Source organism: Polyodon spathula, chromosome 11, assembly GCF_017654505.1.
Source record: "Polyodon spathula isolate WHYD16114869_AA chromosome 11, ASM1765450v1, whole genome shotgun sequence".
In the NCBI taxonomy this organism is placed as follows: Eukaryota; Metazoa; Chordata; class Actinopteri; order Acipenseriformes; family Polyodontidae; genus Polyodon; species Polyodon spathula.
The window spans coordinates 15,684,044-15,696,467 of record NC_054544.1 but is presented as its reverse complement, the minus strand read 5'-3'; the positions used below and the strand labels follow the sequence as shown (position 1 = coordinate 15,696,467).

Here is a 12,424-nt window from a genome sequence, read left to right as displayed (position 1 = left end):
TACAAGAAAAAAAAAATTGTTAAATTTGCTGCAGTTATCAATGTGACAAAAATGTGCTTACAACAAGGACATGCAGCTTCAAGATTTTTTGTTCCAAATATGTCATATACATTATGACGTGAAAGCGTCTTTTAAATCTCACCATTGTACAGTAATAGTGATGCAACAGCCAGCACTCCAGGTAAGTTGCGTAAAGGGCGTTTTATGCATTGACAATAATGTGAATTATGTATGCATAACGAATACGTGTAGCTACACAGCTTGACTTTGCATGTTATCAAGCTTATTGTACTGTACTTCGTTAGTTCCCGGCGTCTCAACGGTCAGTTGTGAATATACTGCTTGCGATAGCTAGAGAAATGATGGGACAGCTTGTAGCCTGCCTGGGAATTGCCAGAAACATTGCAGTTAAAATGTAAGGCTGTAGTTAATGCACACAACATAAGTTAGCATTAATATATGTACAGTATTTATTTAAAGTACTCATGACTTTAAGCCAATGTTGTGTTTTACTCACCTGAAATACATTTTACTCACAGACAGCATGATTTTCAAAAGGTGTTAAAGCCTGATTAATGTAACCACACCATTGATTTATATATTTAAAGCATCAACAACTGAATAAATGACTCGTTTCATCTAAACCCTTTGAAAGCCAGAAACATAGTGACCCAAATCAGCTTTTAGAAATCACATTGCTACCTAGTTCTTATTTTGCCCCTTTTGAAAAATCATGCTGATAGTGTCTAAATTGGAGAGTGAATTACTCAATAACCCAAAACCTTATGTGGAGCACTGACAACAGCTACATATATAACAGTACTTGTAATTATGAAATTATGTATAATGTCATTTGAAATACTTTTTTCTTTTCTTTTCGAAGCCTCCACCAACTGTTGGAAAAGGAGAGAAGGGAGACCGGGTAAGGACTATATATTTAAAATATACATAAAACTAACCCCTTTCCCAGTGGTTGATGTGGGTGGTTAATACAGAATGACTCCATCTTTTATTAAAGTGTATGAAGTGAACTAAATTGTGAAGATGAATCAATCATGCTTTACTAACACACAATTCAGACCAGCACAATAAACAAGATCCTATTTGCAGCTAAATAAACTGGAACCACCAAACACATAAACATTCAACACCACACAGGTCTCTAAATCAGAACTACAGTAAGCAACTGTTTTCTTGTTACATTTTGATAAACAAAACTCAGATGTTCAAGGACCTTTAAATTATGGAATACACAAAAATGTAGTAAAAGAAACTGAAAATCTGTCCATCCATTTCTAAATCAGTGGGTGATTTGTTGTCTACTTGTGTAGTTCTTCTACAAGAGACAGACACTAGTCTAAAACATTCTTACTGAGAATTAAAAAAAGTCTGTGTTTGGGGATTCTAAGACAATATGATTGCACACTTCATTGTTGTTGGGTTTTTTTGTATAGGGTTTACCTGGCATTCCTGGAAAGAATGGTCAGCCAGGACTTCCTGGTCCTCCTGGATCACCTGGAGTTTGTCCAGATTGTAGGGAGGATGGCACCAGTTGGAGAGGGGTGAGTATTGTTATTATTACTTTTATGGCTTCCAATCAGTTTGATAGGTTTGTAGCAAAATTGTTACAAGGAGCCAAAATTTCAAAACACAAATAGGTGGGTGACTTATTAAAGAAAATATTCTTAACTAGATTTGTCATATTAGTAGCATTAATGAAAAAAAAAACACCAGGAAACAAAGTTCACAAAAGTTCTAAATCTAGTTTGTGAGTTACCTAAGTCTGTGTGTTTGTGTCTGTCTCTCTCTCTCTCTCTCTCTCTCTCTCTCTCTCTCTCTCTCTCTCTCTATCTCTATATATATATATATATATATATATATATATATATATATATATATTGTTTTACTTTTTGGTTTCTTTAAACTGTTTTGTTTTCTTTAGCACACCTTCAGTCCAGCATATGATGTTAAATCTGATGGAAAGATAACTCCTGGAATTATTGTCCAACCTGTAAGATATGTCTTGTTACATACAAGAAAATAATTTATTTTATTTTCCATTTTGTATTTTTTATTTCATGGTTTCAAATTTCTTGTCAATTTTAGGGTCCCCGGGGTCCACCTGGCCCAGCTGGAAAACCTGGTGTCCCTGTAAGTACTGGATACAATATCTGTATAGTTGTCCTTAACATTTACTCCATAAGTAACACATTCAAATCATGGAAGCCATCAGCACTTAGGAAAGCAACAGGAATCCGTAGAGCCATTTGGATTGCATTGAAGCGTATCTCTCAGGGATTGGAGCAGATCTCTTTCGGGGATTGAATAATTAGTATGCTAATGCTTTTAGTTCACCAACTTGCATAGCAGCAATTAACATCCCTGTTGAAACCCAAAAGATACACAGACATAATAAAACATTGACAAATGGAGCAACATTTGGGGTGAATCAGAAATAAATGTCCCCAGAAAGTAGGGGCCCAGGGTGGCTATGATAAACTGATATCAAGCCAAGCTTTTGTGTAAAAAAAAAAAAAAAAAAATCTTGCAGATCAATTTTCCTTTCTTGTGCCAATATAGGGTTCTCATGGGCATCGAGGACCTCCTGGTGAGGCTGGACAGCCGGGACCGAGTGTAAGTACTTGTGTTTATCTGTTTGTGTTTCGTACGCACCAGAGAAGTGTAATTTGTCGTGTTTCCTAGTTTTAGTAATGCCTGTCTGTCCCTAGTGTTGTTACACATTGTTTGATGTAAATACATGTAATCAAATGGTGTTTGTAATTTTGGCAGTGAGCTAATCTGTATTATCCTTTAACACGGGCCTGAATTAAATCAAAGTTTATGGGACTGTGTGTATAGTTAAATAATTTTAAAAATGTGACATAAAAAAAACTGAAGTTTGGAAATGTATTGTTTTTGTAGGGACCACCTGGTCCTCCAGGACCCGTAGGCTCAATGGGTCCTTCTGGAAAAGATGTAAGCACATAAACTTGTTACTCATGAAAAAAGAAGCCATAATATAAAAATGCACACTCTTATCTAGAATCAAGCATCACTTAATCCTATAACAGTCTGTTAGTGCTGTTAGGACTTCTATGTACTGGATGAGATATAATAATTCAAGCATGTTTAAGTTATAAAAGCAGCTGTAGAATAATTTAACTCCATAAACGGAGTGACATGAAGACATATCTTTTATACATATCTGAACAACAGAGCTTGTACATTAAGTAACAACAATAATACCAACTGTTACTGATCTGATAGATGACACTCAGTAGTGCTGACTGTAATGATAACTTTGGTCTAAGCTTATTTTTATTTTTAGTGCTCTCCTATTTGTAAGTATCTAGCATTCCTTACTGAAACTGTCATACATTAAATTATTGTATTGCCTTCATCTTCTCGTTAGGGTGAACCTGGAAGGCCTGGTAGAAATGGTGAACAGGGGCCCCCAGGATTGCAGGTAATATGACTGTGAAAAACATGATGACTAACAGGGTCGGTTTGATCAACCTATACTTTATGAACAGTGGTGGGATAATCCACAGCTGGATCTTGTAAGATCGCATCAACCTCCTGTGTTAGAGGTACTCCAAGGATAGCCACGGTCCACGGATCGGTCGTTGATCCAATCCAGGGAGATTTAAAAAAAATGAAATAAAAAAAAATGTGTTTCGCAATTTTAAAAAAAACTCCAAGGATAGCCACGGTCCACGGATCAGTCGTTGATCCAATCCAGGGAGACTTAAAAAAAAAAAAAAAAAAAAATGAAATGAAATAAAAAAAAATGTGTTTCGCAGTTTTAAAAAAAGGCTAAAATTGAGCCACACACCTTTAACCTGGAATTCACTATTGGATCAGCAGGTGTTGTGGCGTATAAGTACTGTAATATCAAGCTGTTTTCATTTTTCTAGGGTATGATGGGACCTAACGGATTGCCTGGCTTCCCTGGCATGAAGGGTCACAGAGTAAGTGAAATGTCTATGTTCATTATATACTTAGGACTACTGAATTGATCTTACACAGTGTCGGGTCATCATTTCAATCTTTTGAATTAGGACCTTGTTTGGAATTTTACAAATCTTACACTAACTTCTGAGTAACATGATCTGTGTTGCTTCTTCTAGGGCTTTGATGGACGTGATGGGAGTAAAGGTGATTCTGGTGCTGCTGGAGCAAAGGTATATTGAGTGTATTGATTGGCTGTAACACTCATTCTGCTACTCTTTTCTCTCTTAGTGCTGCAAAAAAGGAACTTTGAAAATCTATTAATTTGTTTTCGCGTTAACACAAAACTGTTTATACACAGTGCACACACTGTATACTGTGCTCAGTTGTATCTACACCATAGGTCCAAACTGAAAACAAGGATTCTCATGACCTCTTTGGTGGCCAAAGTGAAAAGAACGCAGGTGGTTGAGTTGGTTTAGCGACATGAAAGCGTCATTTTGGTTACCCTATTCCCTTGCTCACTTTATCTCCTGGTACTCCTTCTTCCTATTCTTTATAGCTGTCCCTTATCACAAAAAAGGACATTTTTGTATTGGTTTTCAAAATAATACAGTTATTCATAAGCTGCTGACATGAGGTACTTGCATTCTGTTCACACATATGTGATCATTAGGTTTTGAAAATGCGATTATGAATAAAGGGTGTGAATCACATAGTTTCAATGCAAGCTCATAGCACAATATTTAGGTAGTGTGAATTGGGTATTATAAAGGATGTAACAAATAAGTACTAAGTGAAATTAAGTGATAATTGGCAAAACAGTGCTAATTCAGTATTCTTCATGAATGTAGTTTTAGTAAGGAACCAAACAGGACAAATGTGTATAATTATGATAAATACGATACCAATAGTATTACATGACAATGTCCTTCTTTAATATTTAAAGGGGGAAGCTGGCGTCCCTGGGAATAATGGGCAACCAGGACCACCGGTAAGTGTTCAGTTCAGTTACTTATCTTTACTTTTACTTGGATATAACATTTTTAAGCACTCAGAGTTTGCTACTCCCACTTGATACTACCTATATGTTGATACAATATACCAGTAAGTCGATTATTCTAAAATGTTGACACAAATGTACGGTACATATTATTGTACAGTACATATTATATTATCATAGTATTATTGTAATACCGTTGTACATAAGCAGCCCTTGTTTTGAATATTTTACTGCTAAGATGATACGGTAAGTATTATCTGTATTGTGTTTTTTAATTGTATTCTAAAACTCTATCTATAGGGCCAACGAGGACCACCTGGAGAGAGGGGACGTAATGCACTTCCAGGACATCCAGTAAGTAATATATTAGCTATCTTTTCAACAGCAAGTAACTGTATTGCTGAAGAAAACGGACAATAATACTATTAATAATAATAATAATAGTTAACTTGCTTTAAAGTGTTATTTATAAACATATTTGACAGTATATGGGTTCACCAAAGAGCAGTTTACTCTCGTTAAGTGGTGTTGTCTTTCCTAGGCTGTGATGTGATAGTGGCCTGCCGTTTTTACAGGAATGCTTCCTCCTAAACCTCTTCACAGTACGGCATTGTTGAACAGTTAAAACCTTTGTTAAAGTGATATTAATTATACAAACAAACAAGTTTTAACTGCAGGATGTTTTGTGCAACAAGAAATTCTGGTATTCAAAGAACTTTCATTCATGTTTGTTTATAGGGTTCTCGTGGAAATGATGGATCTCCTGGATCTCCTGGATCACCTGTAAATATGTTAATTAAAGACTCTAAAGTCTTTACTGTGTTGTAAAAAAACATTGTGTACATTGGATACACAAGGAGAATGTCATAGTCTCATAGAATATGATCTCTGGGAATTTATTAATACCTTTAACAGTACAAATGCAGTGTAATGTCCAAAACAATGTCATTTTGACCAATACATTATACTAGATCATATAGATAGAATATATAAACTGCAGCACATACATACTACGCTATAAATCAGAAGAAACCTTTGTACGTAATTTTGTATAATTTTATCATGTCCTAGATTTCCAAGCATTGAAAATACAGAATCAATCAAAAATTACATTGAGTAGAGGGCCTATGGCTTTCATTTATGTGGGATGTAACCCTAATTAATTTTCTTTAGTTTTTGTAAGTTGTATAACATATAGGCTACTTTGACTTTATTCAGGGTAACCCTGGTCCTCCTGGTACTTCTGGATTCCCTGGTGGGCCTGGTCCTAAGGTATGTAAATGCATACTTGTATTTGTATTACACTAGACACACATTTGTGTTTACATATTGTAACAGTGATAATTCAGCTCCTAAACAACGTGGGATAATGATAATAGATTGCACGTGTGTTAATACTGTTCAGTGCATTGAGTTTTTCTGTATATTATTTTGCTCTTATAACTTGCCCTACAGGGTGAAAGTGGCTCCCCTGGTACTCGTGGCAATGATGGTACCCCTGGAGCAAGAGGCCCGCCTGGGCCACAGGGCCATGCTGGTGCTACAGGGTCTCCTGTAAGTAAATAGCTCATTTATTACAATGTATATAAAACAGTAATTGGCACTGGGTTATTAATTCTCCAATTCTGTTTACCAGGGGATGCCTGGCAAGGATGGCTCAGCTGGTCCAAAAGGCGGAACTGTAAGTATCTTTTTTTTACTTTGAATTGTGACCTAAGTATCCCTTTTTGACACTTATTTTAAATAATAAATATAAATGTAGAATAATGTATAATGACTGGTTAAGGGTCTCTTTATATCATATTTCTTTACTTCATCTTTCTGAAGATGATATAGAAGGTAATGTAAAATATATTCATACACTGAGAGGTTTCTATAAAATTCCGTCAAGGTTCTTGTCAGCACTCTGTGGGCCATGACAAGTTTTAAAAACCATGGTTGCTTAATGTATACAGCGCTTCCCATTCTTATTCTCTCCACTTCTGCATCAAAGTGTATGGGGAACTCAAGGCAAGTCAGACTGCTTGAAATGCAAACTTAATATGTTTTTATTCCTACAAATTGCACTGGAAATTGCACTAAATCTAATGGGGGGAGATATTTCATTGGGGAAAAATGGGGATTTCAATTTCATGATGACAGTAAAACTGACTATTTTAAAGGATGTTAAATAATTTATTTTAATGACTTGCCTGATTCAGTTTAGCCAGCTATACAGCTTGGTTCCACTGGCCGATGGAAAGCAGGTTGAACGCACTAAAATCTGAGCTTGTGGATTAGCGACATGTATGGCAGCGGGTTGGAAAAAGTCTGTTATTAGTCCTATCGAGACCAACGTAGTAGCACCATTAATTATATATGAATACCTTTAAACTTATGTCGATACTCTTACACGGCTGGGTATAGTTTCCCACTATCATGACCTCTTTATTCAATTTTTTTATTAAAAGATTATGACAGCACTGTGAGATAAAATACAAATGTACTTTTTGTAAGTGCTAATATCATTGTTGAGTCTAGTTAAACCAGATGCTTGGCTGTTCACTTTATGGTTGCCCACAATATAATTTCTGTTTTTAAATAGTTTTCAGGTTTTGGTTCCACATTTGTATTTTTTTAATTTTGTGTAGGCATAAACAGCTGTAACATAAAATAAGAATAAAGTATCAAAGTAACACAAAATGTTTTCATTGGTTTAGAGCCACAGGAGGTGTAAAACAGTAGCATTTCACTGACTGTATAGTAAGAAAATGTTATGATTTGTTTTTCTTTAATAGTGAATTTGCAAACATATTCTATCATTTTAGGGTCCACCTGGTATACCTGGAGCTGCTGGGGTGCCCGGAGGAGCTGGTCTTCCTGGTCCACCTGGCTCAAACGGCACACCTGGACTAAAAGGAGCCACGGTACGACTACCTTCCTTGTGTTAAACTTCACTGCAGTTCTTTAGGAAGTGTTACCTGTGATCTGATTTCTAGCCTAACCACCTGTACTTCAACTCTAGTGGCATCATACACTGTAGACTTCTGCCTATAACTGATACTGAGAAAATGGTACTAAATACAATGTTTTACATGGAAGTGGGAGTTTCCCATGCTATTGTCGTTGCATTTTTTCAACCTGAGAAACTGAATTTTCGTGCAATATGTAAACCTCACCAATGTGTTCCAAAAGTGTTCTAATCATGTCATATTTAATTATTATTTGTATAGGGTGAACCCGGCAGAGCTGGTGGAAAAGGAGAAAGAGGTCCTAAGGGAGAAGTGGTATGTTTCTAAACATTTTTAAAAATATATAAAAAAAAAAAAAAAATGTGCATCCATCTTTTGAACCATTTGTTGAGCTGAGACCCATATAACGGACATATTCTCTGTTAATGCACTGTTTCTTTTTCCTAGGGTATCGCTGGTGCTCAAGGTCCTGCTGGACCACCTGGATTAGATGGCTTGAAAGGTCAACCCGGTGAGCCAGGCACAAATGGCCTTCGTGGTTCTCCTGGAGAGAGAGTAAGATGCCTCACTTTGTTTATTTAATTTATATAAAAACAAACACAACTGTATTATAATGTAAAACTATGCAGCTCTTAAACTAGAAACAATGTTTGGTTTTTTTTGGCTGGAGCTAAAGCTTTGTTTCCATCTGCCCCTTGAAACCAGTCAGTTAAACTTTCATTCAGATAACGAACTGATGCTGCAACAAGCTAGATATCTGCATCCGGCCACAATGGGGGGAAAAAACAGTGTATATTGCTAATTGCCATGTAGAGATTATTTAACCAACCTCCAATATTTCCCTCTATTCTACATACTGGATTTTGTTTTCTATTTGAGGTGTAATACCCATCAAATGATTAAGAGTTTGACCAACCAACACTCTTACTGTAGAGTCCCAATCTGTTGCTAATGGAAATAAACAGAATTCATTTTATAACTCTTTTAGCTCCGTTCAACTGACCAATGGAAAACAGGCTGAACAACTACAGCATAAACACAAACTCTTTTTCTGAGCTTGGGGATCACATTCTGTGTGTTTAAACCAGACTTGTAGTCGAGTCCTTGAAACCTGGAATCCCAGTCCCAGTCTGGGTCACTATCATTCGAGTCCAAGTCACGAATCCTTGACTTCGAGTCCTTGAAACAAACTCAAATCAGTTAGGTAACGGATAATCTAGTTAGATTATTCTATTTGCGTGTCTTTTTAATCTTGTCTGCCACTATCTTCTTTTCTTTTGGAATTGGAATACTGTTTGAATGTACCTGGTGTTTATACATAAGCTTCAAGTTTAAGTTTGTGGACGTTGTTTTTCACTTTGATAGAAGCCATGATCTGGACTATAGAGCTGGTGTAGTGTTAGAAAGTGGTACATCATCAGAATGTGTAGGGCTGTATTAGAAGGTTCGAAGGTTCAACGGTTTGTTCGCTAGCCAGGAATTTGAAGATTGTTTTAAACCTTCAAAGGTTCGTCAGACACCATTCACGCACTGTGTGTGTGTGTGTGTTTTTCTCTGTTAACAGAAATCGTTTGACAATGTGTGAATACCATAAATCACACATTAAATGTCACTCGCATGCAAAATGTGATCTTTTTATTTGTATAGTGCATATTACTTAAACAAAAGTTATTGTATTAAAATCCAACCAAATCGTAGCAACTCTATTTGGCACTGCTGCTGTGTGTGGAGCACGGTATATTATCCAAAGCCCTGGGAGGTAACTGCAGCAGTTGTAGTGATTTAGTGAAATATGTACTGAATACCTAGTGTTCAAGACAGTGTAAGAGAGTGCTGTGGTAGAATATGTTTGAAATATACACAATATAATTATTTATTTTCCTGTTGCTAGGGTAATCCTGGTTTCCAGGGCCCAGCTGGAGCCAATGGTCTTCCTGGCAATAAGGTAAATAACAACTTGATTTATTTATGCATCTCAAAACTCGACCATTTAGATATATACCAACACTTTATACAAAAATGCATTACTACATTATTATTAGGAACATACTGTAAAAAACTACATAACCTATCTATATATTATTATTTTTTTGGTTTTATAAACAAATTAACTTGCAAGTCGGAAGGTTCAAGATAAGGAATTTGTCTTGTACGTTATTAATTATTAACAAATGCCAATCTGGCAACAGAACATCTAATAATGTATTCCTTCATTGCTCAGGGTCCTGCAGGAGAGCGTGGCCCAGTAGGTCCTGCTGGCCAGAAGGGAAGCTCTGGTGAGCCTGGAAGTAATGGCAGCCCTGGCATCTCTGGAATGAGAGTATGTATGGATTCAAATTCAAGTTACAGTAGATGTGGATAGTACAGCCAAAATTAATTTCAAATCAAATGCAAATACAAAATATGTCTTATCATTTTGTCATAATTCATAAATACATGATGTATTTTTTGTTAGGGGTTGACAGGAAGTCCTGGTAGTCCTGGTTCTAATGGCAGTCCTGGACCACAGGTAAGCTGATACCAACCATTTTCTTTTTTTCTGTTATCAGGGCCGGTGCTAGGATTCACTGGGCCCAGGTGCAAGAGTGTGAAGTAGGCCCCCCTCCCCCCTCAACCTAAAATAAATCTAATTGAAGTTTTGTTCCAAAAATGAGTTCATCTTGTGATGAAGTACATCTTATGTGATTTTTGGGGAATTTAACATCAGTTTATTTAGCTGCACATGTTTATGTTTTATGTTTGGTACAAAAGTCAGGCCAAGTAGCTGGATCATAAAAATTACATAAAGGTGTCTGACTGGGTACTGGGTTTACAATACATGATTCAGTACCTTGTATTTGCTGTTGTATATTTCCAATCCGATGTCTCTGATTCATGTCTTTCCTCTGCTCAACTGTTGTTTATTTTTCATGGGAGGAGGAGGTTGGCAGTTCCGCTGCCGCACTATACTTCCATCTGCTGTTGTCGGTCCACTTCTAAAGCATTTACTGTACACTTCTTTTAGCACGTTCTGCTTCTTTTGGGGAAATTTCAAGCTGTCGTTTCTGCTATTTTCGCTTTGAACCCGGCTTGTGTTTTGATGGCATGTTTGATATACCATACGTTATGTACTTCTCACCACAACTGTGGAAAAGTTAGCTTACATCCACAGAGTGCTTTTTTTTTTTTTTTTTTTTTTTTCCAGGCAAGTTTATTATGGAAAATTGGGGTGTGATGTAGCAGTTCACACAGAGAATTAATGTTGGCTGATAAGCCTATGTGTTTATTTTTTTCAGAAGTATTTGTGATTATATACGTTATTAGTAAACTGTTTGTTATAATCTTAATAAACAGCAGCTGTGAAAGAAATGCAAACCCCCCACCCCATAAATGGAACAGTCTGTTGTTTTTTAAATCGACACTGACCTATTATAAAGTTTCACGCTGAGTCCCGTCTACGTAGCTCTGATTTGATGTGTGTTTTGACAGTACCACCGGAAGAACAGTTTTTTTGTTTGTTTGTTTTATTGATAATGGACTTCGAAAAAAAAAAAAAAATTGGTATGGACAAAGATATTCTAGAATCTCTTTGGTATTGGCCCCAGCAGAGGCTGACCTGGGTGCAGTCGCATCCCTCGCGTCCTCCCTGACGCTGGCCCTGTCTGTTATTGTGAAACACCTGATTGGATGTCCATTTCTGGTCTAGTAAGCACTTCACCCCGAACAGCCACTAAACAGAAAAATAAACACTCATTCAATGTACACATTCTCTCATGAAAAGGGTTTTACCCTTTAACTGATTCTAAGATAACTGAATTGCTGCTGTAATTGTGTGTACCATGTGATGCTGTTTTCTAAGTGCCCTCTTCACTCTAAGCTGACCACTGTGTTTTAATAACAGGGTCCTCCTGGTGAATCTGGGCGAAGCGGTCCCCCTGGCAACACAGGACCTAGAGGGTCACCTGGTGTGATGGGCTTCCCTGGTCCTAGGGGTCCTGATGTAAGTACATTGTATATGTTATTTGTTTTGCACATTTACTGAGTGTTATTTGTAGCAGATTATCCTGATAACACAAAAAATCCCTAGATTGTTTAAGTCTGAGAAAGGTTTTAATTTTCCAATATAAACAGAGAAATGTGGCACCACCATCCTTATATCTGTGTATATATATATATATATATATATATATATATATATATATATATATATATATATATATATATATATATATATATTTCTAAACATAATTTATAACTGTTAATGGTATAATTAATAACATAATTTTAGATTATATGAAAACTTATAATAAACAAAAGTGCTATGTGTTATTTGTGAAAACTCTAGAAGTATGAATTGTAATTTAGTTTTCAGAGATTATGTGTCCGGTTTGCTATTTTGTCTATTTTGTAATGATGTAAAACGTGTGTTTCGTTTTCAGGGTGCTGCTGGAAAGAATGGCGACATAGGCCCCCCAGGTGAACGTGGACCAGCAGTGAGTACATCTCTTACTGGGTTTAATAACTTCTATTTGTGTGTGTG

The 12,424-nt window shown here is 36.4% G+C and overlaps 1 protein-coding gene across 1 annotated transcript in view; it reads left to right on the top strand.

Moving 5' to 3' along the window:
- LOC121323532 (collagen alpha-1(III) chain-like) overlaps positions 1 to 12,424 on the top strand; it is a 47,770-nt gene that overhangs the window by 18,439 nt on the left and 16,907 nt on the right. Inside the window, exons 3-25 of the mRNA XM_041264640.1 lie at positions 884 to 922; positions 1,455 to 1,562; positions 1,943 to 2,011; positions 2,107 to 2,151; positions 2,581 to 2,634; positions 2,923 to 2,976; positions 3,413 to 3,466; positions 3,918 to 3,971; positions 4,131 to 4,184; positions 4,901 to 4,945; positions 5,255 to 5,308; positions 5,693 to 5,737; positions 6,173 to 6,226; positions 6,410 to 6,508; positions 6,591 to 6,635; positions 7,762 to 7,860; positions 8,167 to 8,220; positions 8,353 to 8,460; positions 9,797 to 9,850; positions 10,127 to 10,225; positions 10,361 to 10,414; positions 11,786 to 11,884; positions 12,324 to 12,377. Of these exons, the coding sequence (XP_041120574.1) occupies positions 884 to 922; positions 1,455 to 1,562; positions 1,943 to 2,011; positions 2,107 to 2,151; positions 2,581 to 2,634; positions 2,923 to 2,976; positions 3,413 to 3,466; positions 3,918 to 3,971; positions 4,131 to 4,184; positions 4,901 to 4,945; positions 5,255 to 5,308; positions 5,693 to 5,737; positions 6,173 to 6,226; positions 6,410 to 6,508; positions 6,591 to 6,635; positions 7,762 to 7,860; positions 8,167 to 8,220; positions 8,353 to 8,460; positions 9,797 to 9,850; positions 10,127 to 10,225; positions 10,361 to 10,414; positions 11,786 to 11,884; positions 12,324 to 12,377 (1,494 nt within the window). The remainder of the gene's footprint in view (positions 1 to 883; positions 923 to 1,454; positions 1,563 to 1,942; positions 2,012 to 2,106; positions 2,152 to 2,580; positions 2,635 to 2,922; positions 2,977 to 3,412; positions 3,467 to 3,917; positions 3,972 to 4,130; positions 4,185 to 4,900; positions 4,946 to 5,254; positions 5,309 to 5,692; positions 5,738 to 6,172; positions 6,227 to 6,409; positions 6,509 to 6,590; positions 6,636 to 7,761; positions 7,861 to 8,166; positions 8,221 to 8,352; positions 8,461 to 9,796; positions 9,851 to 10,126; positions 10,226 to 10,360; positions 10,415 to 11,785; positions 11,885 to 12,323; positions 12,378 to 12,424) is intronic.